The 25,414-nt window shown below is 38.4% G+C and overlaps 1 protein-coding gene and 1 long non-coding RNA gene across 3 annotated transcripts; one reads left to right on the top strand and one right to left on the bottom strand.

Moving 5' to 3' along the window:
- Positions 1-2,898: 2,898 nt before the first annotated feature.
- Positions 2,899-8,623, bottom strand: LOC141397705 (uncharacterized). Of its 2 annotated transcripts, XR_012411484.1 has the most exons (5): positions 8,544-8,623; positions 7,943-8,486; positions 4,089-4,562; positions 3,485-4,017; positions 2,899-3,419 (listed from the first exon to the last, which is right to left on the bottom strand). It is a non-coding gene; the product is annotated as an uncharacterized lncRNA (long non-coding RNA). The 2 variants fall into 2 exon arrangements; XR_012411485.1 differs by lacking the exon at positions 8,544-8,623 and having other exon boundaries at positions 4,089-4,532; positions 7,943-8,079.
- Positions 8,624-22,637: 14,014 nt separating this feature from the next.
- PIG-A (phosphatidylinositol glycan anchor biosynthesis class A) lies at positions 22,638-24,920 on the top strand. The gene is made up of 6 exons (XM_073979484.1): positions 22,638-22,776; positions 22,836-22,926; positions 22,983-23,228; positions 23,290-23,407; positions 23,469-23,588; positions 23,841-24,920. Exons 1-6 carry the CDS (start codon positions 22,766-22,768, stop codon positions 24,779-24,781), a joined length of 1,527 nt encoding a protein of 508 aa, XP_073835585.1. The 5' UTR covers positions 22,638-22,765; the 3' UTR covers positions 24,782-24,920.
- Positions 24,921-25,414: the final 494 nt, after the last annotated feature.

Here is a 25,414-nt window from a genome sequence, read left to right as displayed (position 1 = left end):
ATATGCGCAATCGAATAATAATGTTTACAAACCATGTCCATGTTACATTGTATTCTAATGTGAATGACCGGCCGCAATGCAAAACAATAGAACACACAGACGTACACACTCCACATTAATCAAATTTGCTTTCCCACTTACGATGGTGCTGATACTTGTGAACAAATTCTTCTTCTTGAGACTTGCTGTTTCTGGGGTATCGTGGTCCACACGGTTTTTGTAGTATTTTTCTCTGATTTTTCCTCAGAAGTATTGTTTTTCCTCGGCAAAGGGCTAAAGTGATGTTGATGTTGATGTATTTATCGTTGATAGGGATCTATTGTCCGTAATACATCAACAGCTGTCAATATATAGCTGTCACCTGGTCGGTACTAAAAAGTACAGGGTAGTCATGTTCCATCCCTGAATGATAGCGTATGGCCGACTGGCAGAAAAAAATAACAAATTAAATGTATGGAAAAAAATAACAAAAACTAGTTAGAGGAAAAGGGCAAACTGTAGGTCTTCACTAATACTAATGATTTAGGGAATTTTTGGAAGAAAGTGCAATCAGGGAAAGTCTGCATATAAAAGAGAAATGCGATGGGAAAACGTCCAGAACATTTTTATATATTCCGGTGTGGACGAGTTTCGTGTAACAATTTAAAGAGACAATTAACAATTGTTCAAGCTTAAGAAGTTTTCCTTGTGATTAGATAAGGTGCAAGAAAAAGAAAAGTGAGTTTGTGATGAGAAAAGTGTTTGATAATAGGACTGAATAACAAAAATATGTTAACGTTCTATTTAACAGGAAAATTTCTTGCACAGTGATAGCGAGTGATAACCATAAGCGAGCAGTTGGTGAAGATTGTCGTCATCAGCGTATTACCATTGACAGCTTTAAAGTGGAAATAATAGCTAAGTACAACAGCCTTAAGGTAGGACTGAACACATTAATTCTTTGTAATCGTGGAACGAGTATAATTGGATCGGCAAGTGATTGGCTTTATATTATTTTAATCTATAAGATTCAAATTTTTGAGAATATACGTCCGCCGGAAAACGCAAAGCGACTAGCCAATCGCTGCCGATTAAAATTTTTATGGAAACACCCTGTATCAGCCAAAGCTCTGTTCTAAATACCAGCTGCTGAGTACTTGTAGCTGCGCCAAACACCTAGCCACGACAGTTCTAGCAGTTGAAACTAGCAGTGTTATACGCTGTAGGATAGTTGTATGCCAGTAAGCTTTTTTCATCAGAAATTGGTATAAACTATAGTAAACGACTAAAGTGGCATAATTAAAGATTAATGATCACCAAATTGAAGTCGTCAGTTAGGCGCATGTGGAAAATCGGTGATTTACGATGAAACCATCAGATAGTTTTTCTTAATTTTTTTGTTTGCGTTATTATACTTACTTGACATTATCTTTTGTTAATAATTAATTTTATATTATTTTGTATACTTTATTTAATTTTTTTTGATTCTCATAAACGACTTTTTTTGAATCATTCGTTATAATAGACTTGTAAAGGACTTTACAACCGTAGTGATAGGGGTAGGATTATAATAGCTTATGGGACTGAAGCGTCCTAGTCAACAGGTGTAGACCTCTAACTGAGCTCAATTAGGGATTGAACTGTGACGTATAGTAATCGGGGTCGGAAATTTGGACCCATAACCCTATCTCGACAGAGTGTAGGTTCTATTCGTTGAGTTACAGAGTAACGTAAATTTACCTTTATATTGATCGAAATGACTAACTAAATATATGTTTTTTTTTGTGTTCTCTTATATAATATTTATGTTTTTTTTATCAATAAAATTATGTTATAAGTAAACGTGAATTAAGATGAATATGGAGTAGTGTTATTAATTTGGGAGGGTAAAAAGGTTGTAAGAGGGAGGTAAGGGAAAAGGAGTTTGTGGGGTTCATGTAAATAGTAGAAATGGATTCGTGGACCAAGGATGGGAGGGCTGTGTGAGGGTCTGACCACCAAGGGCCCAAGTTCCACATAATGTTCTCCGTGTTGTATTTTGTGTAGTGTCTTTGTGTATCAAATAATGAAAGTTCTTGTTAGACCCAGGATTAGGTTGGCGGGTTGAGAACCTCCTGAGACCGATAGCTAGTCGGATGGCCGACTTAAACCTAGCTTGGTCATAACAGAAATGGCGCCCAATAATAAAAGAGTACTTCGAAGGTCATATAGAATATGATTTAGGAGTGAGTTCGAGTAAGTGCAGTATCAACTAGGCACTTGGAAATAGCCAGAAATTTAGATGTAATAGCCCAATGACAAATTTAGATCGAAGTTAAATACACCTAACTGATATTGCAGCCAGTTTCATTTCAATGAAGACTGCTAAATGTGCAATATTAGATATAGATGTTTTGACGTAAGACTAGATTTAGATAATAAAGGGTCAGTGCAATACCTAGTTCGCGTAGTGTAACTAAGTGTTTTTTGTAATCGACCTGTGACCTGTTTTCTTTTTGTAATGTTAGTGTCTGGGAATATCTATTAGTTAGAATTGGAGGTGAGCGGAAGTGATATCCATTGTGGTTAGAGAACCGCAAGACTGAGTATCCCGCGCGAAATACCACGATAGCTTCGTTTGTAGGAAGATGCAAACAGTATGCCGTGGAATCCAAATAACATATTAGATGTTCCTTAAATGTGTTGTTGATGTGTCCATCTAGAACATTATGATGGAAAGGAACACCGTTAGTATAGGAAAAATTAGATGAGAATAATAGTGTTAATATGGAAAACTCTCACCGTTGTCCCGACCGATATGGATAGACAGCGATGTTGGTATGGTTTCGCAACGATGGGAGTTGGAAATATTAAAAACATTACTCCTAAAATTTCCCTCTGAAAAGACAACCAAAATAACCTCCCATAAGATAGAAAGAATTTAAGTTGAAAAGAACGGAAAATCTTGCGAATTTTAATCAAAATAACTATATACTAAATACATTGACAGAATATAGCGTGAATTTATAGTAATACATAGCTTGCCCAGTAATACGCCTAAGAATAGTCCACATAAGAATAAACTTCGAAAACAGTGCATTTTCTTCCCAAAATCAGTTATTTTTCTGCGTAGCGTCAACGCATAAAACAAACCAAGGCTGGTAGTTCTTGTTACTGGTATGATCACTAGATCCAAGACAGCTACGAAAAGAATTTGGCCTCCAGCGTTTGATGAAAATCCAGGACATCATAGTATTGAAAATAAGAAGACAAAGATGTCCACATCCGGATCTAATGCAAATGACAAAAATCCACAAATTAGGGACCTGTCAGGCACCATCATGAACCGCCCAATACAGGAAATCGGTAACAACCAAACCCAGTCAGCACAAGTAGGCAATGAAGCGGGGACTGAACGCTTTTCGACCCCGTCGAGTAGAAATCTACCCAGTGAAAAGAACCTTGAGGAGAAAGTGAAGAATATGATTAGTAGTGAGGTCGAAGATATAAGAAAAACTTTAAATACCTTAGTCCAATCTATTCAAACGTTGACCATGAACGTTCCAAACGTAAATACCCATAGAGGCTCAGAAGAACAACCGGCAGCGTTAGTTGAAGCATCGGGAGGGAATCACCAGTCGACAGAAACGATGTCCAACAGTAGCCATTACACTCGATCGGCTATAAACGAGCCAATCCGAATCAGAGTGGATAAATTTGGTATTAATTATGACTCGAATCCCCTGAAGCTCACAGTCGAGGAGTTCATCTTTCGTCTGGAAAGTTTGCAGGCACAATACGAAATACCATGGGAAGAGATAGTTAGAGATTTTAGGGTATTGATATCGGGCCCAGTTTTGGAGTGGTTTTGGCAGTGCCAGAAGATTCGATCCTTCTCGAGCTGGATACAATTAAAGGATGCCCTCCTATGCCGATATCAGTCAACAAAAAATCCGTTCGAGGCCATGCGAGATTTAGTGGAGCGCAAACAGATGGCTAATGAACCCGTAGATGCGTATTTCCATGTCATGGGTCAACTTCGATCTCGTCTATTACATCCTGTAACGGATCAAGACATGATTAGCATAATCAAAGTAAATGTTAAAGATAATATTAAAACGGTTGTTTACCCAATGACGATCGCGACCGTGGAAAAGCTGAGGATAGAATGCAAGGAAGCAGAAAAGAATTTTCCGAGACGCGATCCAAGGCCTGCATTATCTCATCCGCGACCAGGTAGACAGGTGAACGAACTAGATTTTGATAGCTATGATTATGATGAACCAAATCCACAACTAGAGCCCTCTGAGAGTGTGTCTGCGGTGCGATTGAACACTCAAAGTAAAATAGTAGTTTGTTGGAACTGCCGTACTGCTGGTCATGTTTTTATGGATTGCCCATCGACCGAAAGAAAGGTCTTTTGTTACAGATGCGGCAAGCCGAACACTACTTGTCCCAAGTGCCCCAACTGCAAATCGGGAAACCCGAAGAGGGGCGTGGAGAATGCGGGGGAATCACGCCCGACAGACAACCCCGAGATATAGGGCAAATTCAAATCATTCCGAGGCTTGGTTCTGAAAAGAAAGACCAAATTAAAATGGAGACTGATCTCCATATTAATAACCCTTATGCTAGGTTGAGGCATCATATTCCATTGGAGGAAAGAGAGAAGAATTATAATCAAGTAAGAGACAGGATATTTGGCACAGGTGAGCAGGAGAGTCGAAAAACAAAACGCATTCTAAAAATACGGCAAAAAACGGCCGAACAAAGAAAGATAAAACGATTTTTGGTGGATGCAATTGTTAGAGCGGATATGAACAATCCGGACCCCCGTCTATATGCCCAAATTATGCTGAAAGGAAAGAGTATAAAGGGGTTGCTAGACAGTGGAGCTTCCGTGAGTCTTCTAGGTAAAGGATGTAGGGAGTTAGTGGAAGATCTAGAAATTGTTGTGAAGCCCGTATGCCATAATATATCGACTGCTAGTGGCCAAAGGTTCAGAATTGTGGGGAGGGTAGAGGTCATACTCGAATATGAATCCAACCAAGAGGAAATGACTCTGTACTTATGCCCCGATTTGGAGCAAACCCTCTATTTGGGCATTGACTTCTGGAAGAAGTTCAATATTGCTCCCGATTTGTTAGGTGTCAATGAAATCAATATAGAGAGAATAGTCGAGGAATATAAGAACGATGCCGAAAATCACAGACTAAAGCCGCATATATTGAATGAAGAGCAACAGCGTAGATTGGATGAAGTGATAGAGGAATTTGATACCTTTGAGAAAAAGGGGTTAGGGCGGACACAGCTCGAAAAGCATACTATAAAATTATTGGAGGGTGCTGAGCCAGTGAAGGATAGGCACTATCCTATGTCTCCCGCGGTACAACAGATTACGTATGACGAGATAGACAAAATGCTAGAATTGAAGGTGATCGAAGAAAGCGAAAGCCCGTGGAGCAATCGCACCACGGTAGTCAGGAAACCGGGTAAAAACCGCTTCTGCCTGGACGCGAGGAAGCTGAATAAGCTTACGGAGAAGGATGCATATCCTCTCCAAAATATCGACGGCATACTTAGTCGAATCGACGAAACTTTTTATATAAGTAGCGTCGATTTGAAATTCGCGTTCTGGCAGATAGAACTTGAGGAGGAGAGCAAAAATATACGGCTTTCACGGTACCGGGACGACCCTTGTACCAATTTCGCGTCATGCCCTTCGGGCTATGTAATGCGGCTCAGCGGTTGTGCCGCTTAATGGACAAGGTCGTCCCCGCCAGACTGAAAGAAAACGTATTCGTCTACTTGGACGACTTATTAGTCATATCAAGCGATTTCGATCAACACCTCAATTTGCTAAAAGAAGTTGCCCAATGTTTGAGAAACGCGAATTTGACAATAGGTTTAAAAAAATCGCAGTTTTGCTTTAGGGAATTAAAGTACCTAGGTTTCATAATTGGGGGCGGGATGCTCAAAACAGACCCCGAAAAAGTAGAGGCGATTAGAAAAATAGCTGTCCCAAGAAATCCAAGGGAAGTGCGGAGCTTTTTGGGTACCGCAGGATGGTATCGGCGCTTCATAAGGGATTTCGCCACCATCTCTGCACCCTTAACGGATACCCTGAAGAAATCCAAAAAGTTTAAGATGACTGAAGAAGCTATTACCGCTTTTGATAGACTGAAGAAAGCTTTGACCACGGCTCCGGTATTGCGCCATGCCGACTTTGGTAAAAGATTTTATATCCAATGCGATGCTTCCGATTATGGAATCGGAGCAGTACTATTTCAGCTCAATGACCAGAAACTGAACTCAAGCCAGAGAAACTACAGTGTCACTGAGAAAGAATGCCTTGCGGCTGTTATGGCAGTGAAAAAATTCCGTCCATATGTGGAACTAATGGATTTCACTGTCATAACAGACCATGCAAGTTTACAGTGGCTGATGAGTTTAAAGGATCTGAGTGGGCGTCTCGCCCGCTGGTCATTGCAGCTCCAATCGTACAGTTTCCAAATCGAGCATCGCAAGGGTAAAGAAAATGTGGTGGCGGATACATTATCCAGGCTACCCACGGTCGAGGAACTGGATCTAAATCAAGTATTCGACTTCGAAACAAATGAATTCGAAAGCCCTGAATACGAAGCTCTCAAGAAGAATATAGAATCCAATCAAGATCGGCTTCCAGATATAAAAATTAAAGATGGCATGATATTTAAACGCATGAGGTCTGATGAAAACGAAATGTTAGGCGAATATGAATGGAGACTGTGGGTACCAGATTCACTGACCCACATTCTTATTGAAAAGGCCCATGATGCCCCCACAGCAGCTCATGGTGGAATGTCTAAGACCTTGAGCCGCCTAAGGCAACAATTCTATTGGCCAAACATGACGTCACAGGTCAGACAATACGTCGGCAAGTGCACAACGTGTAAAGAAACAAAGAGTGTGAATTATAGAACACAACCAACGATAGGCAACGAAGTGAAGACAGAGCGGCCCTTTCAAAAACTCTACGTTGACTTTTTGGGGAAATACCCTCGCTCAAAAAGTGGCAACGCGTACATATTCATCGTCGTAGATCATTTCTCCAAATTTGTTTTTTTAAAATGCATGAAGGAAGCTACGGCCTGTAATGTCGTGAAATTTCTTGTGGAGGAGATATTTCGAAAGTTTGGAGTTCCTGAAACTGTGCACAGCGACAATGGTGCACAGTTCAACTCCAAACAGTTTAAGGACATGATAGAGGCATATGATATAAAACATATGCAAACAGCACCATATTCACCACAAGCTAACGCGTCAGAACGGGTTAACCAATCCGTTCTGGCTGCTATCAGAGCTTACATGCAGAATGATCACAGGGACTGGGATCTCTACATGTCGGAAATAGAGTGTGCGCTTCGGACCTCGGTACATGTGGCTACAGGCGTGACACCCTTCTTTGCCTTATTTGGCTACCACATGTACTCGAGCGGGTCCGATTACAACTTGGCAAGGAAGCTACAATCTCTAACTGAACACGAAATACTTAATCTTGATAGAAATGATCGTCTGTTACTCATACGAGAGAAGATAAAAGAGAACATGCATAAAGCCTACGAGGTCAGTGCCAGACGCTATAATGCAAGAGCCCGGATGACCAAATTTGTTCCCGGCCAAGAAGTATTCCGTAGGAACTATATGCTTAGTGATTTTCAAAAGAACTTCAATGCCAAGTTTGCAAGAAAGTTCACAAAAGTTCGAATAAGCAAGTCCGTCGGAAATAATATGTATGAGGTCGAGGACCTCCAAGGCCGACCCTTAGGTGTAGCGCACTCAAAGGATCTTAAAATGTGATTAATTCTGTGATAAGCCTTTTGGCAGTAACCCGACTGTGATACCAAAGTAACTACGTGCAATATAGGATAAGTGCTTGTTGTGAATGTCCTATGTGTGTAGTTATAAGTTCTACATTGATAAACTTACCATCATATCAACTTACCATCACAGTCACTGCCATATAATTAAATTACGCATGCCACCTCGTGGATACATAGTGATGAGTAATCCCAAAACAACACTAAAAGAAGAACCAAAGTAAATGATCTAATATATATACCTAGTACGAATATACTTCCCTAGGCCCGGCTAATGAGACGTCAGGGTGTGGGAGTTCCCCACGTTGGGTTTCACGAATCAAGCGTCATCAATTCGTATCCAACCCTCCGCACACCGCCTATTTCATCACAGGTTCGAAATAGTCGGAGTTTTGTTGCGGGATGGCAGCTAAGGCTGATGAATGCACACGATAAGATTGTTGAAGCAAATTGAGCATCTTGGAAAGCTTATAAACGATGCCGGCTGGCAGGATAGTATCATATGGGGAGTTCTAGTTGTATATAAAAATATCGATCACTCCACGTTAACAACCCCTTTATGACAAATTCCAATGGGAGTTTTATGATTTGGCTGTCCACTAATTCAAGGCAGGTCCAAGTCAGATGAAGAGCCCCTCAGTAAAATTTCCACCGAAATGAATGTTCGGGCTAAAATAAATGGCATTAATACAACATATGCGCAATCGAATAATAATGTTTACAAACCATGTCCATGTTACATTGTATTCTATTGTGAATGACCGGCCGCAACGCAAAACAATAGAACACACAGACGTACACACTCCACATTAATCAAATTTGCTTTCCCACTTACGATGGTGCTGATACTTGTGAACAAATTCTTCTTCTTGAGACTTGCTGTTTCTGGGGTATCGTGGTCCACACGGTTTTTGTAGTATTTTTCTCTGATTTTTCCTCAGAAGTATTGTTTTTCCTCGGCAAAGGGCTAAAGTGATGTTGATGTTGATGTATTTATCGTTGATAGGGATCTATTGTCCGTAATACATCAACAGCTGTCAATATATAGCTGTCACCTGGTCGGTACTAAAAAGTACAGGGTAGTCATGTTCCATCCCTGAATGATAGCGTATGGCCGACTGGCAGAAAAAAATAACAAATTAAATGTATGGAAAAAAATAACAAAAACTAGTTAGAGGAAAAGGGCAAACTGTAGGTCTTCACTAATACTAATGATTTAGGGAATTTTTGGAAGAAAGTGCAATCAGGGAAAGTCTGCATATAAAAGAGAAATGCGATGGGAAAACGTCCAGAACATTTTTATATATTCCGGTGTGGACGAGTTTCGTGTAACAATTTAAAGAGACAATTAACAATTGTTCAAGCTTAAGAAGTTTTCCTTGTGATTAGATAAGGTGCAAGAAAAAGAAAAGTGAGTTTGTGATGAGAAAAGTGTTTGATAATAGGACTGAATAACAAAAATATGTTAACGTTCTATTTAACAGGAAAATTTCTTGCACAGTGATAGCGAGTGATAACCATAAGCGAGCAGTTGGTGAAGATTGTCGTCATCAGCGTATTACCATTGACAGCTTTAAAGTGGAAATAATAGCTAAGTACAACAGCCTTAAGGTAGGACTGAACACATTAATTCTTTGTAATCGTGGAACGAGTATAATTGGATCGGCAAGTGATTGGCTTTATATTATTTTAATCTATAAGATTCAAATTTTTGAGAATATACGTCCGCCGGAAAACGCAAAGCGACTAGCCAATCGCTGCCGATTAAAATTTTTATGGAAACACCCTGTATCAGCCAAAGCTCTGTTCTAAATACCAGCTGCTGAGTACTTGTAGCTGCGCCAAACACCTAGCCACGACAGTTCTAGCAGTTGAAACTAGCAGTGTTATACGCTGTAGGATAGTTGTATGCCAGTAAGCTTTTTTCATCAGAAATTGGTATAAACTATAATAAACGACTAAAGTGGCATAATTAAAGATTAATGATCACCAAATTGAAGTCGTCAGTTAGGCGCATGTGGAAAATCGGTGATTTACGATAAAACCATCAGATAGTTTTTCTTAATTTTTTTGTTTGCGTTATTATACTTACTTGACATTATCTTTTGTTAATAATTAATTTTATATTATTTTGTATACTTTATTTAATTTTTTTTGATTCTCATAAACGACTTTTTTTGAATCATTCGTTATAATAGACTTGTAAAGGACTTTACAACCGTAGTGATAGGGGTAGGATTATAATAGCTTATGGGACTGAAGCGTCCTAGTCAACAGGTGTAGACCTCTAACTGAGCTCAATTAGGGATTGAACTGTGACGTATAGTAATCGGGGTCGGAAATTTGGACCCATAACCCTATCTCGACAGAGTGTAGGTTCTATTCGTTGAGTTACAGAGTAACGTAAATTTACCTTTATATTGATCGAAATGACTAACTAAATATATGTTTTTTTTTGTGTTCTCTTATATAATATTTATGTTTTTTTTATCAATAAAATTATGTTATAAGTAAACGTGAATTAAGATGAATATGGAGTAGTGTTATTAATTTGGGAGGGTAAAAAGGTTGTAAGAGGGAGGTAAGGGAAAAGGAGTTTGTGGGGTTCATGTAAATAGTAGAAATGGATTCGTGGACCAAGGATGGGAGGGCTGTGTGAGGGTCTGACCACCAAGGGCCCAAGTTCCACATAATGTTCTCCGTGTTGTATTTTGTGTAGTGTCTTTGTGTATCAAATAATGAAAGTTCTTGTTAGACCCAGGATTAGGTTGGCGGGTTGAGAACCTCCTGAGACCGATAGCTAGTCGGATGGCCGACTTAAACCTAGCTTGGTCATAACAGAAATGGCGCCCAATAATAAAAGAGTACTTCGAAGGTCATATAGAATATGATTTAGGAGTGAGTTCGAGTAAGTGCAGTATCAACTAGGCACTTGGAAATAGCCAGAAATTTAGATGTAATAGCCCAATGACAAATTTAGATCGAAGTTAAATACACCTAACTGATATTGCAGCCAGTTTCATTTCAATGAAGACTGCTAAATGTGCAATATTAGATATAGATGTTTTGACGTAAGACTAGATTTAGATAATAAAGGGTCAGTGCAATACCTAGTTCGCGTAGTGTAACTAAGTGTTTTTTGTAATCGACCTGTGACCTGTTTTCTTTTTGTAATGTTAGTGTCTGGGAATATCTATTAGTTAGAATTGGAGGTGAGCGGAAGTGATATCCATTGTGGTTAGAGAACCGCAAGACTGAGTATCCCGCGCGAAATACCACGATAGCTTCGTTTGTAGGAAGATGCAAACAGTATGCCGTGGAATCCAAATAACATATTAGATGTTCCTTAAATGTGTTGTTGATGTGTCCATCTAGAACATTATGATGGAAAGGAACACCGTTAGTATAGGAAAAATTAGATAAGAATAATAGTGTTAATATGGAAAACTCTCACCGTTGTCCCGACCGATATGGATAGACAGCGATGTTGGTATGGTTTCGCAACGATGGGAGTTGGAAATATTAAAAACATTACTCCTAAAATTTCCCTCTGAAAAGACAACCAAAATAACCTCCCATAAGATAGAAAGAATTTAAGTTGAAAAGAACGGAAAATCTTGCGAATTTTAATCAAAATAACTATATACTAAATACATTGACAGAATATAGCGTGAATTTATAGTAATACATAGCTTGCCCAGTAATACGCCTAAGAATAGTCCACATAAGAATAAACTTCGAAAACAGTGCATTTTCTTCCCAAAATCAGTTATTTTTCTGCGTAGCGTCAACGCATAAAACAAACCAAGGCTGGTAGTTCTTGTTACTGGTATGATCACTAGATCCAAGACAGCTACGAAAAGAATTTGGCCTCCAGCGTTTGATGAAAATCCAGGACATCATAGTATTGAAAATAAGAAGACAAAGATGTCCACATCCGGATCTAATGCAAATGACAAAAATCCACAAATTAGGGACCTGTCAGGCACCATCATGAACCGCCCAATACAGGAAATCGGTAACAACCAAACCCAGTCAGCACAAGTAGGCAATGAAGCGGGGACTGAACGCTTTTCGACCCCGTCGAGTAGAAATCTACCCAGTGAAAAGAACCTTGAGGAGAAAGTGAAGAATATGATTAGTAGTGAGGTCGAAGATATAAGAAAAACTTTAAATACCTTAGTCCAATCTATTCAAACGTTGACCATGAACGTTCCAAACGTAAATACCCATAGAGGCTCAGAAGAACAACCGGCAGCGTTAGTTGAAGCATCGGGAGGGAATCACCAGTCGACAGAAACGATGTCCAACAGTAGCCATTACACTCGATCGGCTATAAACGAGCCAATCCGAATCAGAGTGGATAAATTTGGTATTAATTATGACTCGAATCCCCTGAAGCTCACAGTCGAGGAGTTCATCTTTCGTCTGGAAAGTTTGCAGGCACAATACGAAATACCATGGGAAGAGATAGTTAGAGATTTTAGGGTATTGATATCGGGCCCAGTTTTGGAGTGGTTTTGGCAGTGCCAGAAGATTCGATCCTTCTCGAGCTGGATACAATTAAAGGATGCCCTCCTATGCCGATATCAGTCAACAAAAAATCCGTTCGAGGCCATGCGAGATTTAGTGGAGCGCAAACAGATGGCTAATGAACCCGTAGATGCGTATTTCCATGTCATGGGTCAACTTCGATCTCGTCTATTACATCCTGTAACGGATCAAGACATGATTAGCATAATCAAAGTAAATGTTAAAGATAATATTAAAACGGTTGTTTACCCAATGACGATCGCGACCGTGGAAAAGCTGAGGATAGAATGCAAGGAAGCAGAAAAGAATTTTCCGAGACGCGATCCAAGGCCTGCATTATCTCATCCGCGACCAGGTAGACAGGTGAACGAACTAGATTTTGATAGCTATGATTATGATGAACCAAATCCACAACTAGAGCCCTCTGAGAGTGTGTCTGCGGTGCGATTGAACACTCAAAGTAAAATAGTAGTTTGTTGGAACTGCCGTACTGCTGGTCATGTTTTTATGGATTGCCCATCGACCGAAAGAAAGGTCTTTTGTTACAGATGCGGCAAGCCGAACACTACTTGTCCCAAGTGCCCCAACTGCAAATCGGGAAACCCGAAGAGGGGCGTGGGGAATGCGGGGGAATCACGCCCGACAGACAACCCCGAGATATAGGGCAAATTCAAATCATTCCGAGGCTTGGTTCTGAAAAGAAAGACCAAATTAAAATGGAGACTGATCTCCATATTAATAACCCTTATGCTAGGTTGAGGCATCATATTCCATTGGAGGAAAGAGAGAAGAATTATAATCAAGTAAGAGACAGGATATTTGGCACAGGTGAGCAGGAGAGTCGAAAAACAAAACGCATTCTAAAAATACGGCAAAAAACGGCCGAACAAAGAAAGATAAAACGATTTTTGGTGGATGCAATTGTTAGAGCGGATATGAACAATCCGGACCCCCGTCTATATGCCCAAATTATGCTGAAAGGAAAGAGTCTAAAGGGGTTGCTAGACAGTGGAGCTTCCGTGAGTCTTCTAGGTAAAGGATGTAGGGAGTTAGTGGAAGATCTAGAAATTGTTGTGAAGCCCGTATGCCATAATATATCGACTGCTAGTGGCCAAAGGTTCAGAATTGTGGGGAGGGTAGAGGTCATACTCGAATATGAATCCAACCAAGAGGAAATGACTCTGTACTTATGCCCCGATTTGGAGCAAACCCTCTATTTGGGCATTGACTTCTGGAAGAAGTTCAATATTGCTCCCGATTTGTTAGGTGTCAATGAAATCAATATAGAGAGAATAGTCGAGGAATATAAGAACGATGCCGAAAATCACAGACTAAAGCCGCATATATTGAATGAAGAGCAACAGCGTAGATTGGATGAAGTGATAGAGGAATTTGATACCTTTGAGAAAAAGGGGTTAGGGCGGACACAGCTCGAAAAGCATACTATAAAATTATTGGAGGGTGCTGAGCCAGTGAAGGATAGGCACTATCCTATGTCTCCCGCGGTACAACAGATTACGTATGACGAGATAGACAAAATGCTAGAATTGAAGGTGATCGAAGAAAGCGAAAGCCCGTGGAGCAATCGCACCACGGTAGTCAGGAAACCGGGTAAAAACCGCTTCTGCCTGGACGCGAGGAAGCTGAATAAGCTTACGGAGAAGGATGCATATCCTCTCCAAAATATCGACGGCATACTTAGTCGAATCGACGAAACTTTTTATATAAGTAGCGTCGATTTGAAATTCGCGTTCTGGCAGATAGAACTTGAGGAGGAGAGCAAAAAATATACGGCTTTCACGGTACCGGGACGACCCTTGTACCAATTTCGCGTCATGCCCTTCGGGCTATGTAATGCGGCTCAGCGGTTGTGCCGCTTAATGGACAAGGTCGTCCCCGCCAGACTGAAAGAAAACGTATTCGTCTACTTGGACGACTTATTAGTCATATCAAGCGATTTCGATCAACACCTCAATTTGCTAAAAGAAGTTGCCCAATGTTTGAGAAACGCGAATTTGACAATAGGTTTAAAAAAATCGCAGTTTTGCTTTAGGGAATTAAAGTACCTAGGTTTCATAATTGGGGGCGGGATGCTCAAAACAGACCCCGAAAAAGTAGAGGCGATTAGAAAAATAGCTGTCCCAAGAAATCCAAGGGAAGTGCGGAGCTTTTTGGGTACCGCAGGATGGTATCGGCGCTTCATAAGGGATTTCGCCACCATCTCTGCACCCTTAACGGATACCCTGAAGAAATCCAAAAAGTTTAAGATGACTGAAGAAGCTATTACCGCTTTTGATAGACTGAAGAAAGCTTTGACCACGGCTCCGGTATTGCGCCATGCCGACTTTGGTAAAAGATTTTATATCCAATGCGATGCTTCCGATTATGGAATCGGAGCAGTACTATTTCAGCTCAATGACCAGGGGGACGAGCACCCCATAGCCTTTTATTCTCAGAAACTGAACTCAAGCCAGAGAAACTACAGTGTCACTGAGAAAGAATGCCTTGCGGCTGTTATGGCAGTGAAAAAATTCCGTCCATATGTGGAACTAATGGATTTCACTGTCATAACAGACCATGCAAGTTTACAGTGGCTGATGAGTTTAAAGGATCTGAGTGGGCGTCTCGCCCGCTGGTCATTGCAGCTCCAATCGTACAGTTTCCAAATCGAGCATCGCAAGGGTAAAGAAAATGTGGTGGCGGATACATTATCCAGGCTACCCACGGTCGAGGAACTGGATCTAAATCAAGTATTCGACTTCGAAACAAATGAATTCGAAAGCCCTGAATACGAAGCTCTCAAGAAGAATATAGAATCCAATCAAGATCGGCTTCCAGATATAAAAATTAAAGATGGCATGATATTTAAACGCATGAGGTCTGATGAAAACGAAATGTTAGGCGAATATGAATGGAGACTGTGGGTACCAGATTCACTGACCCACATTCTTATTGAAAAGGCCCATGATGCCCCCACAGCAGCTCATGGTGGAATGTCTAAGACCTTGAGCCGCCTAAGGCAACAATTCTATTGGCCAAACATGACGTCACAGGTCAGACAATACGTCGGCAAGTGCACAACGTGTAAAGAAACAAAGAGTGTGAATTATAGAACACAACCAACGATAGGCAACGAAGTGAAGACAGAGCGGCCCTTTCAAAAACTCTACGTTGACTTTTTGGGGAAATACCCTCGCTCAAAAAGTGGCAACGCGTACATATTCATCGTCGTAGATCATTTCTCCAAATTTGTTTTTTTAAAATGCATGAAGGAAGCTACGGCCTGTAATGTCGTGAAATTTCTTGTGGAGGAGATATTTCGAAAGTTTGGAGTTCCTGAAACTGTGCACAGCGACAATGGTGTACAGTTCAACTCCAAACAGTTTAAGGACATGATAGAGGCATATGATATAAAACATATGCAAACAGCACCATATTCACCACAAGCTAACGCGTCAGAACGGGTTAACCAATCCGTTCTGGCTGCTATCAGAGCTTACATGCAGAATGATCACAGGGACTGGGATCTCTACATGTCGGAAATAGAGTGTGCGCTTCGGACCTCGGTACATGTGGCTACAGGCGTGACACCCTTCTTTGCCTTATTTGGCTACCACATGTACTCGAGCGGGTCCGATTACAACTTGGCAAGGAAGCTACAATCTCTAACTGAACACGAAATACTTAATCTTGATAGAAATGATCGTCTGTTACTCATACGAGAGAAGATAAAAGAGAACATGCATAAAGCCTACGAGGTCAGTGCCAGACGCTATAATGCAAGAGCCCGGATGACCAAATTTGTTCCCGGCCAAGAAGTATTCCGTAGGAACTATATGCTTAGTGATTTTCAAAAGAACTTCAATGCCAAGTTTGCAAGAAAGTTCACAAAAGTTCGAATAAGCAAGTCCGTCGGAAATAATATGTATGAGGTCGAGGACCTCCAAGGCCGACCCTTAGGTGTAGCGCACTCAAAGGATCTTAAAATGTGATTAATTCTGTGATAAGCCTTTTGGCAGTAACCCGACTGTGATACCAAAGTAACTACGTGCAATATAGGATAAGTGCTTGTTGTGAATGTCCTATGTGTGTAGTTATAAGTTCTACATTGATAAACTTACCATCATATCAACTTACCATCACAGTCACTGCCATATAATTAAATTACGCATGCCACCTCGTGGATACATAGTGATGAGTAATCCCAAAACAACACTAAAAGAAGAACCAAAGTAAATGATCTAATATATATACCTAGTACGAATATACTTCCCTAGGCCCGGCTAATGAGACGTCAGGGTGTGGGAGTTCCCCACGTTGGGTTTCACGAATCAAGCGTCATCAATTCGTATCCAACCCTCCGCACACCGCCTATTTCATCACAGGTTCGAAATAGTCGGAGTTTTGTTGCGGGATGGCAGCTAAGGCTGATGAATGCACACGATAAGATTGTTGAAGCAAATTGAGCATCTTGGAAAGCTTATAAACGATGCCGGCTGGCAGGATAGTATCATATGGGGAGTTCTAGTTGTATATAAAAATATCGATCACTCCACGTTAACAACCCCTTTATGACAAATTCCAATGGGAGTTTTATGATTTGGCTGTCCACTAATTCAAGGCAGGTCCAAGTCAGATGAAGAGCCCCTCAGTAAAATTTCCACCGAAATGAATGTTCGGGCTAAAATAAATGGCATTAATACAACATATGCGCAATCGAATAATAATGTTTACAAACCATGTCCATGTTACATTGTATTCTATTGTGAATGACCGGCCGCAATGCAAAACAATAGAACACACAGACGTACACACTCCACATTAATCAAATTTGCTTTCCCACTTACGATGGTGCTGATACTTGTGAACAAATTCTTCTTCTTGAGACTTGCTGTTTCTGGGGTATCGTGGTCCACACGGTTTTTGTAGTATTTTTCTCTGATTTTTCCTCAGAAGTATTGTTTTTCCTCGGCAAAGGGCTAAAGTGATGTTGATGTATTTATCGTTGATAGGGATCTATTGTCCGTAATACATCAACAGCTGTCAATATATAGCTGTCACCTGGTCGGTACTAAAAAGTACAGGGTAGTCATGTTCCATCCCTGAATGATAGCGTATGGCCGACTGGCAGAAAAAAATAACAAATTAAATGTATGGAAAAAAATAACAAAAACTAGTTAGAGGAAAAGGGCAAACTGTAGGTCTTCACTAATACTAATGATTTAGGGAATTTTTGGAAGAAAGTGCAATCAGGGAAAGTCTGCATATAAAAGAGAAATGCGATGGGAAAACGTCCAGAACATTTTTATATATTCCGGTGTGGACGAGTTTCGTGTAACAATTTAAAGAGACAATTAACAATTGTTCAAGCTTAAGAAGTTTTCCTTGTGATTAGATAAGGTGCAAGAAAAAGAAAAGTGAGTTTGTGATGAGAAAAGTGTTTGATAATAGGACTGAATAACAAAAATATGTTAACGTTCTATTTAACAGGAAAATTTCTTGCACAGTGATAGCGAGTGATAACCATAAGCGAGCAGTTGGTGAAGATTGTCGTCATCAGCGTATTACCATTGACAGCTTTAAAGTGGAAATAATAGCTAAGTACAACAGCCTTAAGGTAGGACTGAACACATTAATTCTTTGTAATCGTGGAACGAGTATAATTGGATCGGCAAGTGATTGGCTTTATATTATTTTAATCTATAAGATTCAAATTTTTGAGAATATACGTCCGCCGGAAAACGCAAAGCGACTAGCCAATCGCTGCCGATTAAAATTTTTATGGAAACACCCTGTATCAGCCAAAGCTCTGTTCTAAATACCAGCTGCTGAGTACTTGTAGCTGCGCCAAACACCTAGCCACGACAGTTCTAGCAGTTGAAACTAGCAGTGTTATACGCTGTAGGATAGTTGTATGCCAGTAAGCTTTTTTCATCAGAAATTGGTATAAACTATAATAAACGACTAAAGTGGCATAATTAAAGATTAATGATCACCAAATTGAAGTCGTCAGTTAGGCGCATGTGGAAAATCGGTGATTTACGATAAAACCATCAGATAGTTTTTCTTAATTTTTTTGTTTGCGTTATTATACTTACTTGACATTATCTTTTGTTAATAATTAATTTTATATTATTTTGTATACTTTATTTAATTTTTTTTGATTCTCATAAACGACTTTTTTTGAATCATTCGTTATAATAGACTTGTAAAGGACTTTACAACCGTAGTGATAGGGGTAGGATTATAATAGCTTATGGGACTGAAGCGTCCTAGTCAACAGGTGTAGACCTCTAACTGAGCTCAATTAGGGATTGAACTGTGACGTATAGTAATCGGGGTCGGAAATTTGGACCCATAACCCTATCTCGACAGAGTGTAGGTTCTATTCGTTGAGTTACAGAGTAACGTAAATTTACCTTTATATTGATCGAAATGACTAACTAAATATATGTTTTTTTTTGTGTTCTCTTATATAATATTTATGTTTTTTTTATCAATAAAATTATGTTATAAGTAAACGTGAATTAAGATGAATATGGAGTAGTGTTATTAATTTGGGAGGGTAAAAAGGTTGTAAGAGGGAGGTAAGGGAAAAGGAGTTTGTGGGGTTCATGTAAATAGTAGAAATGGATTCGTGGACCAAGGATGGGAGGGCTGTGTGAGGGTCTGACCACCAAGGGCCCAAGTTCCACATAATGTTCTCCGTGTTGTATTTTGTGTAGTGTCTTTGTGTATCAAATAATGAAAGTTCTTGTTAGACCCAGGATTAGGTTGGCGGGTTGAGAACCTCCTGAGACCGATAGCTAGTCGGATGGCCGACTTAAACCTAGCGTGGTCATAACACTTTATAAAGTGGTATAAGTCGTAAAAATTGTAAAAGTCGTAAACTATTTTCATATAAATTTTGTGTACGGGAACGCAAAATGTGTAAAAGTGGTAAAAATTGTAAAAACTTTTTATTTCTGGAACAAAGCTTGTATTTTGTAAATTATTAATTTTTTTAAATGAAAAATTAAATATGAAACTAAGCAAATCACAGCCAATAATTGTTGTTAAAATTGATTGTGTTGGGTCAAATGAACTGTCAAAATGAAATGTCAAATATCAAACCGAATACGAATTCCAAAGTTAAACAATTTTTAACTTCGAGGCCTGAAATCTTGCATCGTTGTGGGCTGTTCTATTGAAAACAGTACAATTCAATTTCTCGTTTTCACGCCCAGCAAGCGAAGCAATTGGGCATCACTTCTGATAAAGGAATACAAGAGCAATGGCAACATTGTCTTTATTCTTCTATCAGAAATGACGCCCAACTTTAGTGAAACTTTGGATGTGTTTTCGGCTTACGGGAATGCCAGAGTCTCTGCAAATCCGCCAACTTCTTCTATAATTTGGCCTTCGGTAAGGGAAGTAAAACGGCGTTTGCATTAAAGCTTTTTACCGGGTTAACCTTCTTTATGAGGATTTATTTGACGTTTGCTCTATGGAAATGACATTTGAAACCCAGTGGTTTTATTAAATCCGGTTAAGTGCAAACGAGTTATAATGAAGGGAAGAGCGGATTGAGCTTGATGCTTGGTTTACATTTACGAAATCCACTCGTTTTCAACTGTCAAATCCATAGGTTAAACGTCAAATGAAATCCAGATAAGATTTCATTTGCCTTTTGAGCTATGGAGTTAACAGTTGAAATCGAGTGGATTTCGTAAATATAAACTTAGCATGAGCCTTTGATAGCATGCCGTTTTATCACTGCAAATATACAGTACAAGTGCCGTTGGAGTACACTTTTGTTTTATGAATTTTACAAGAGAGCGCGCAGCTAGGATGCTCTCAATTTTGCTTCTACAGCACACAGCTGGAATGCACTCCATTTCCCAATCACTGCATTTGAAGTAGATTTTTGGATTGAATTTAAATGCAGTCTAAAGTACAGTACACATTGTCAGTTTTGAATGACGAAAGGAAAAATAAAACATTTTCTTAACAATTTATTTAGTAGTTTAAAATCCCCTTCATTTCCTGGAGCATAATAATTTGATCAATTAAAATGTTTTATATTCAATATCTTTATTTGCAATCTTGTGTTTTAAATCATTTTTTTTTTTTAATTTTTTTTATGGTCCACTAAATACTCAACATTTTTCTTTATGACAATGTAAAATTTATATGCTGCGTATACATTTGAATGTGGGTGTACCCGTACTTCGTGATTTATGAACGATTTGGTGGTTTATTTCATATTCATGTGTGAACGCAGTGTTATTGGAGTAGCTCAAATTCTTCGATTGCTTGCATTAAATGCTTCATTTTTGAAATTTCACTAAAATCAAAATATTTCAAAAAAAAAAAAATGTAATTTTATTATTTATTTATATTTATTTTATACTAAAGCTCTGTATTTTTGTTATGGAGTAGTTTAACATCCCTTTCATTTCCTGGAGTATAATAATTCAATCAATCAAAATGTTATTCAATATAGATTAATTATAATTACTACATACATATATTTTTATACATAGTAATTGAGTTTTGGAGTAGTATTGTTATCCCTCCCTTAAATTACTTAATTTTAAATTATAATGGCATTATATTGTAGTGTACAGCCTTAAGGTCGAAAGACTGGGCATAAGAGAATTGAAATAAATAAATAAATAAATTGTTGATAATTTGCATGATTAATTAATTTTATGTATCAAAAATATGGTTAAAATAACAATAAAACAACAGTTTGAATTATTGATAAATTGAGTGCAAATCCAATGTGCACATGGGTCCATATATACAGCCGACAACACCAGGGAATTTCGTTTTTGAATAAAAATGATTTTTGTTTTGTCTTTTTTCCTCCTCCGACAATTCCGAAACGATCAATTTTGGCACAATTTGTCCTCTATCAAGTGAACAACTTCCTTCAATACGTTCGTCAATATAGATTGAGCAATGCAATTGTTGTAATCATTGTCATGGGACTTTTGGAAACTTCCCTCCGCAAAAAATCTCAACGCAGCTCACACTTTTAACCCAGATATGCCCAATGTCCTATATATAGGACACAAAAAAATTCTTGTTTTCATGACATGTCAGCTTTATCAAAGTAACATTTTTATTTCTGACCTCAAGGATATAGCCGAGTACAAAAAAATTTAATTTTTGTGAGAAAAATATAAAAAAAAATGTGTAAAAAATAATCATGGTCACTATCAAGCCTTGGTCATATCTGGGTTAAAAGTTGGGGTATTGCTGTTGATCTGTAACTTACTTTGGATTCATCCTTTAACGTTTCCACAATGTAAACTACGGCATCCTTTTCAATCGAAAATACTCCTCCTAAAATAATTTACTGATTATACAGATCTTTCCAACATGAGCTTCAACTTACAGTGCAGATGGCAATTCCAATGGATTCGACTTGTCCCTCAAATTTCTTCTAATAGATGTCATGTCCTGCACATTTTCTTCATCATCAAAAAATAATTTCACTGAACTTATCATTTTAAAAGTTGTTGCGAATTGTGCCTTTTTAGAATTTAGAGTTCACAAGTTTGAAAAAATACTGATGGATAACACGTTTATCCCAGTTGGGTTGATAACAATGATACAACATTTCATCTCAGGTGTGCTGACAATTGACAACGCAACTCAAGTTTAGTGGTAATGCAAAATCGAAATTTTTTATTTGGAAAAAAGACTGCGGCGTCTTTTATATGGATCAACAAATTGGTTTGTGCCTGTAGGGCTCTTTAAGCGAGTGCTTCAAAAATGTATCGATCGGACTGTATTTTTCATAACCACGTGTGAACTGCATTCAAAGATGTTGTGAAATCATAATTCTGCATTGCACTACTTCCAAACTTGTTTGCTGGGTTGAAATCCAGGGGATATATTAAATCCGGCTATATGTAAACATACTATAAAGCTGTAAACAGATACAACGTTTGGGTAAAGTTTTGTGTCGTTTTGGCCGTTTTTACACTGTCGGGCATGATGCCGAAAAATTCAAATTCATTTGAAATATATGCCGGCAAACAGATAAACGCTGGACTTTGGTATCGTCGTCGACCTGTTGTTGTTGTTTTTTTCTCGACGCCCAACGCAAAACTTTAATCAAACGTTGTATCTGTTTTCGGCTTAAATGTATAAGAGTTAAGCATCGCCGATGACAAAATTACTCGGCTTCGTTATGCAATTATCAGCTGATTACCTTTTTCACCACGCCTCATTCGTAAACAGACGTTCATTACACCTCATCTTCATGTTTATTGTCATTATTTCATTTGCCTACATATTCGTAACATTTGGAACGCTATTCAATTTTGTTGGCCTTGCAAAAAAAAAAAAAAAAACACTTTTTACAAAACCTTTTACAATATTCTAGGCATTTTGTATTGTAATTTATTTCAAAACTCTTGATGCGAATATGGTAAGTTCAAGATATCACCGCTTACTTTATGATTTTAAACATAAATCTCTCTCACGCAGCATGGCATCAGATTTCTTTTACCCCAGCATAGGTGGCGTAGAAGAGCATATTTTCAATTTATCACAGATTTTATTAAAACGGGGACATAAGGTAGGTGATTTTGCATCTTATTTAATGTTGTTCGTTGAAACATCTTCTCGCCCTAGGTGATTATATTAACCCACTGTTATGGTGACTCCAAGGGTATACGATATCTAACTAATGGCCTTAAAGTGTATTATCTGCCAATCAAAGTGTTCTATGCTCAATCAATATTACCAACAATGATTTGTAATGCTCCATTAATACGAGCGGTTTTAATACGGGAACAAATCGAAATTGTTCATGGTCATTCGGCATTTTCAGCACTGGGTCATGAGGCAATGATAGTGGCCTCGTTAATGGGATTAAAAGTAAGTAAAAATTAATGAATTAATGGTAATTTGACAATAGATTTATGTATTTTATTTTTAGACCGTTTTCACCGATCACAGCTTATTCGGTTTTGCTGATTTATCTGCTGTATTCACCAATAAAATGCTGGAAATCGATTTAACATGCGTTGACCATTGTATTTGTGTTTCTCACATAGGTAAGCCTAATTTTTCATAGCTTTTAAACCGAGCTTATATCCTTTATTCATTTCACTCTAGGAAAAGAAAATACAGTCCTAAGGGCTCGAGTGCCAAAAGAAAGAGTTTCAGTAATACCAAATGCTGTGGACACTGCTCTGTTTACACCTGATCCTAGTCAAAGACCACAGGATGATACAAGTAAGTGGAAAAAAGACAAGCAACATAGTGAAACTATTTCATGATCAAGTTTAAGGGCACCACCAGAGATTGTTATTTTAAATTGCTCCTATGAATGACCCATGCCATTTTTTTTTTAATGGAATGCTTCTTTATAGCTTCTTTATTATTCTTCGTAAAGACCGGATAAAAACATGGTAGAATGTCTGGTGGTGTCCTTAAACTAACAATTAGCCTTGATGTGGTTTAACTTTGTCTTTTACTTTACTCCAGTTAATATTGTCGTTGCATCCCGCTTGGTATATCGCAAAGGAATTGATCTCTTATCGGGTATAATACCACGTTTTAAATCTATGACAAATATTAAATTTATTATTGTTGGTGATGGCCTGAAAAGGGAACTGCTGGAAGAAATTCGTGAAAAGGCTAATATGCAAGATCGAGTTCAAATGGTTGGTGCCGTGGAACATGTACAAGTACGTGAATATTTGGTCCAAGGTCACATCTTTTTAAATACCTCATTGACGGAAGCTTATTGTATGGCAATTGTGGAAGCGGCATCATGTGGCCTACAGGTTGTATCCACAAATGTTGGTGGCATACCCGAAGTACTGCCGGACAATTTAATTATATTAACAAAACCCGAAGTAGATTCTATATATGAGGGTCTTATGAAGGCTATAAAACGTTTACAAAATTATAACAAAAAATGTGCCATCTTACATCCCAAAAACAATGAAACAAAAATCACAACTGCTTCCACTGCTGCTGCTGATCATTCCAATAAGAATGGCAAATACTCTAAAAAATTGAAGAAGCGTCATAATGCCAAAAATTCCTATCAAAAGCCCTCAACTTGCCAAATGAAAACAAACGTCAATGATAGCGCCGTTATTGCTGATGATGATCGTAGTATTGATAACTATGCTGTTCATACTTCTTCCGTATTATGCCCATATAAATGTAATGAAATTGTAGCATCTCTTTACAATTGGAATAATGTTACTCAACGTACCGAAAAGGTATACAAAAGTGTTCTAAAACAACCCTCCCGAAGTTTGGGGGAAATTTTACATTCCTATTTACGTGCTGATGTCTGGTCTATATTGTTGCCAATTTCTATGTTGCATTTGATATTACGTTTCTTAGAATACATACGTCCAGGTCGTTATATGGAGAAGGCTAAGGATTTTTCGCCGTATACCAGCAATTAGTAATGCTATATTGCTATTTGTTAATTTGCTCATAGCATTTTTTTATTATAAATGAGGGCTCTTAAAAGCAATATAACTGTCATCCAAAAACGGCTATTAACAATATGAGATTTACCATAACCGGATTAATTGTTTATTATTAATAATTTAATTTTATAAATTAATATTAGTATACTTATTATGTGCTATGTATACAAAACATTTAATAAACATTAATTGCTAACACCAATCTACCCAATTTTTTAACTATTTCCCACGATTTATTATGAATGTGAAAATATTTTATAATCAGGGCAATCAAAATCAAAAAAGGGTAGAATTAAGAGATTTTTGTAGTTATCAACGTTTAAAAACATTGTTTTTTAAAGAATTTCACTTTTTAAAATTATTTTCCGTGCGGAAAATTCCGAGGGAAATATTCCTTATTGAATATTCCTATGATTATTTTCTTTGAAATAGATTCGCTCAAAGGTCCTTTGTATAGGAAAGTTTGAAAAGCATTGAATTAGCCGACAGAAATGAAAATGTAGACAAAAACTGCGAAGAATAAAGAAACAAAACAGAATTTCCTCCCTTCTTCCTCTCCCATAAACTCAATTTTCTTTCCCATTAACTTTGAACGTCTAAACACAG

This window comes from Musca autumnalis, unplaced genomic scaffold (assembly GCF_047663935.1).
Source record: "Musca autumnalis isolate F117 unplaced genomic scaffold, ASM4766393v1 scaffold_3, whole genome shotgun sequence".
Lineage (NCBI taxonomy): Eukaryota > Metazoa > Arthropoda > Insecta > Diptera > Muscidae > Musca > Musca autumnalis.
This window is presented reverse-complemented; position numbering and strand designations above follow the sequence as displayed.

What these genes read in the sequence shown, in the direction of transcription:
- PIG-A (XM_073979484.1), top strand. An exon ending in CCTCGTTAATGGGATTAAAA is followed by an intron (nt 23,229 to 23,289) that starts GTAAGTAAAAAT and finishes TTTTATTTTTAG; the next exon opens with ACCGTTTTCACCGATCACAG. An exon ending in AAGACCACAGGATGATACAA is followed by an intron (nt 23,589 to 23,840) that starts GTAAGTGGAAAA and finishes ACTTTACTCCAG; the next exon opens with TTAATATTGTCGTTGCATCC.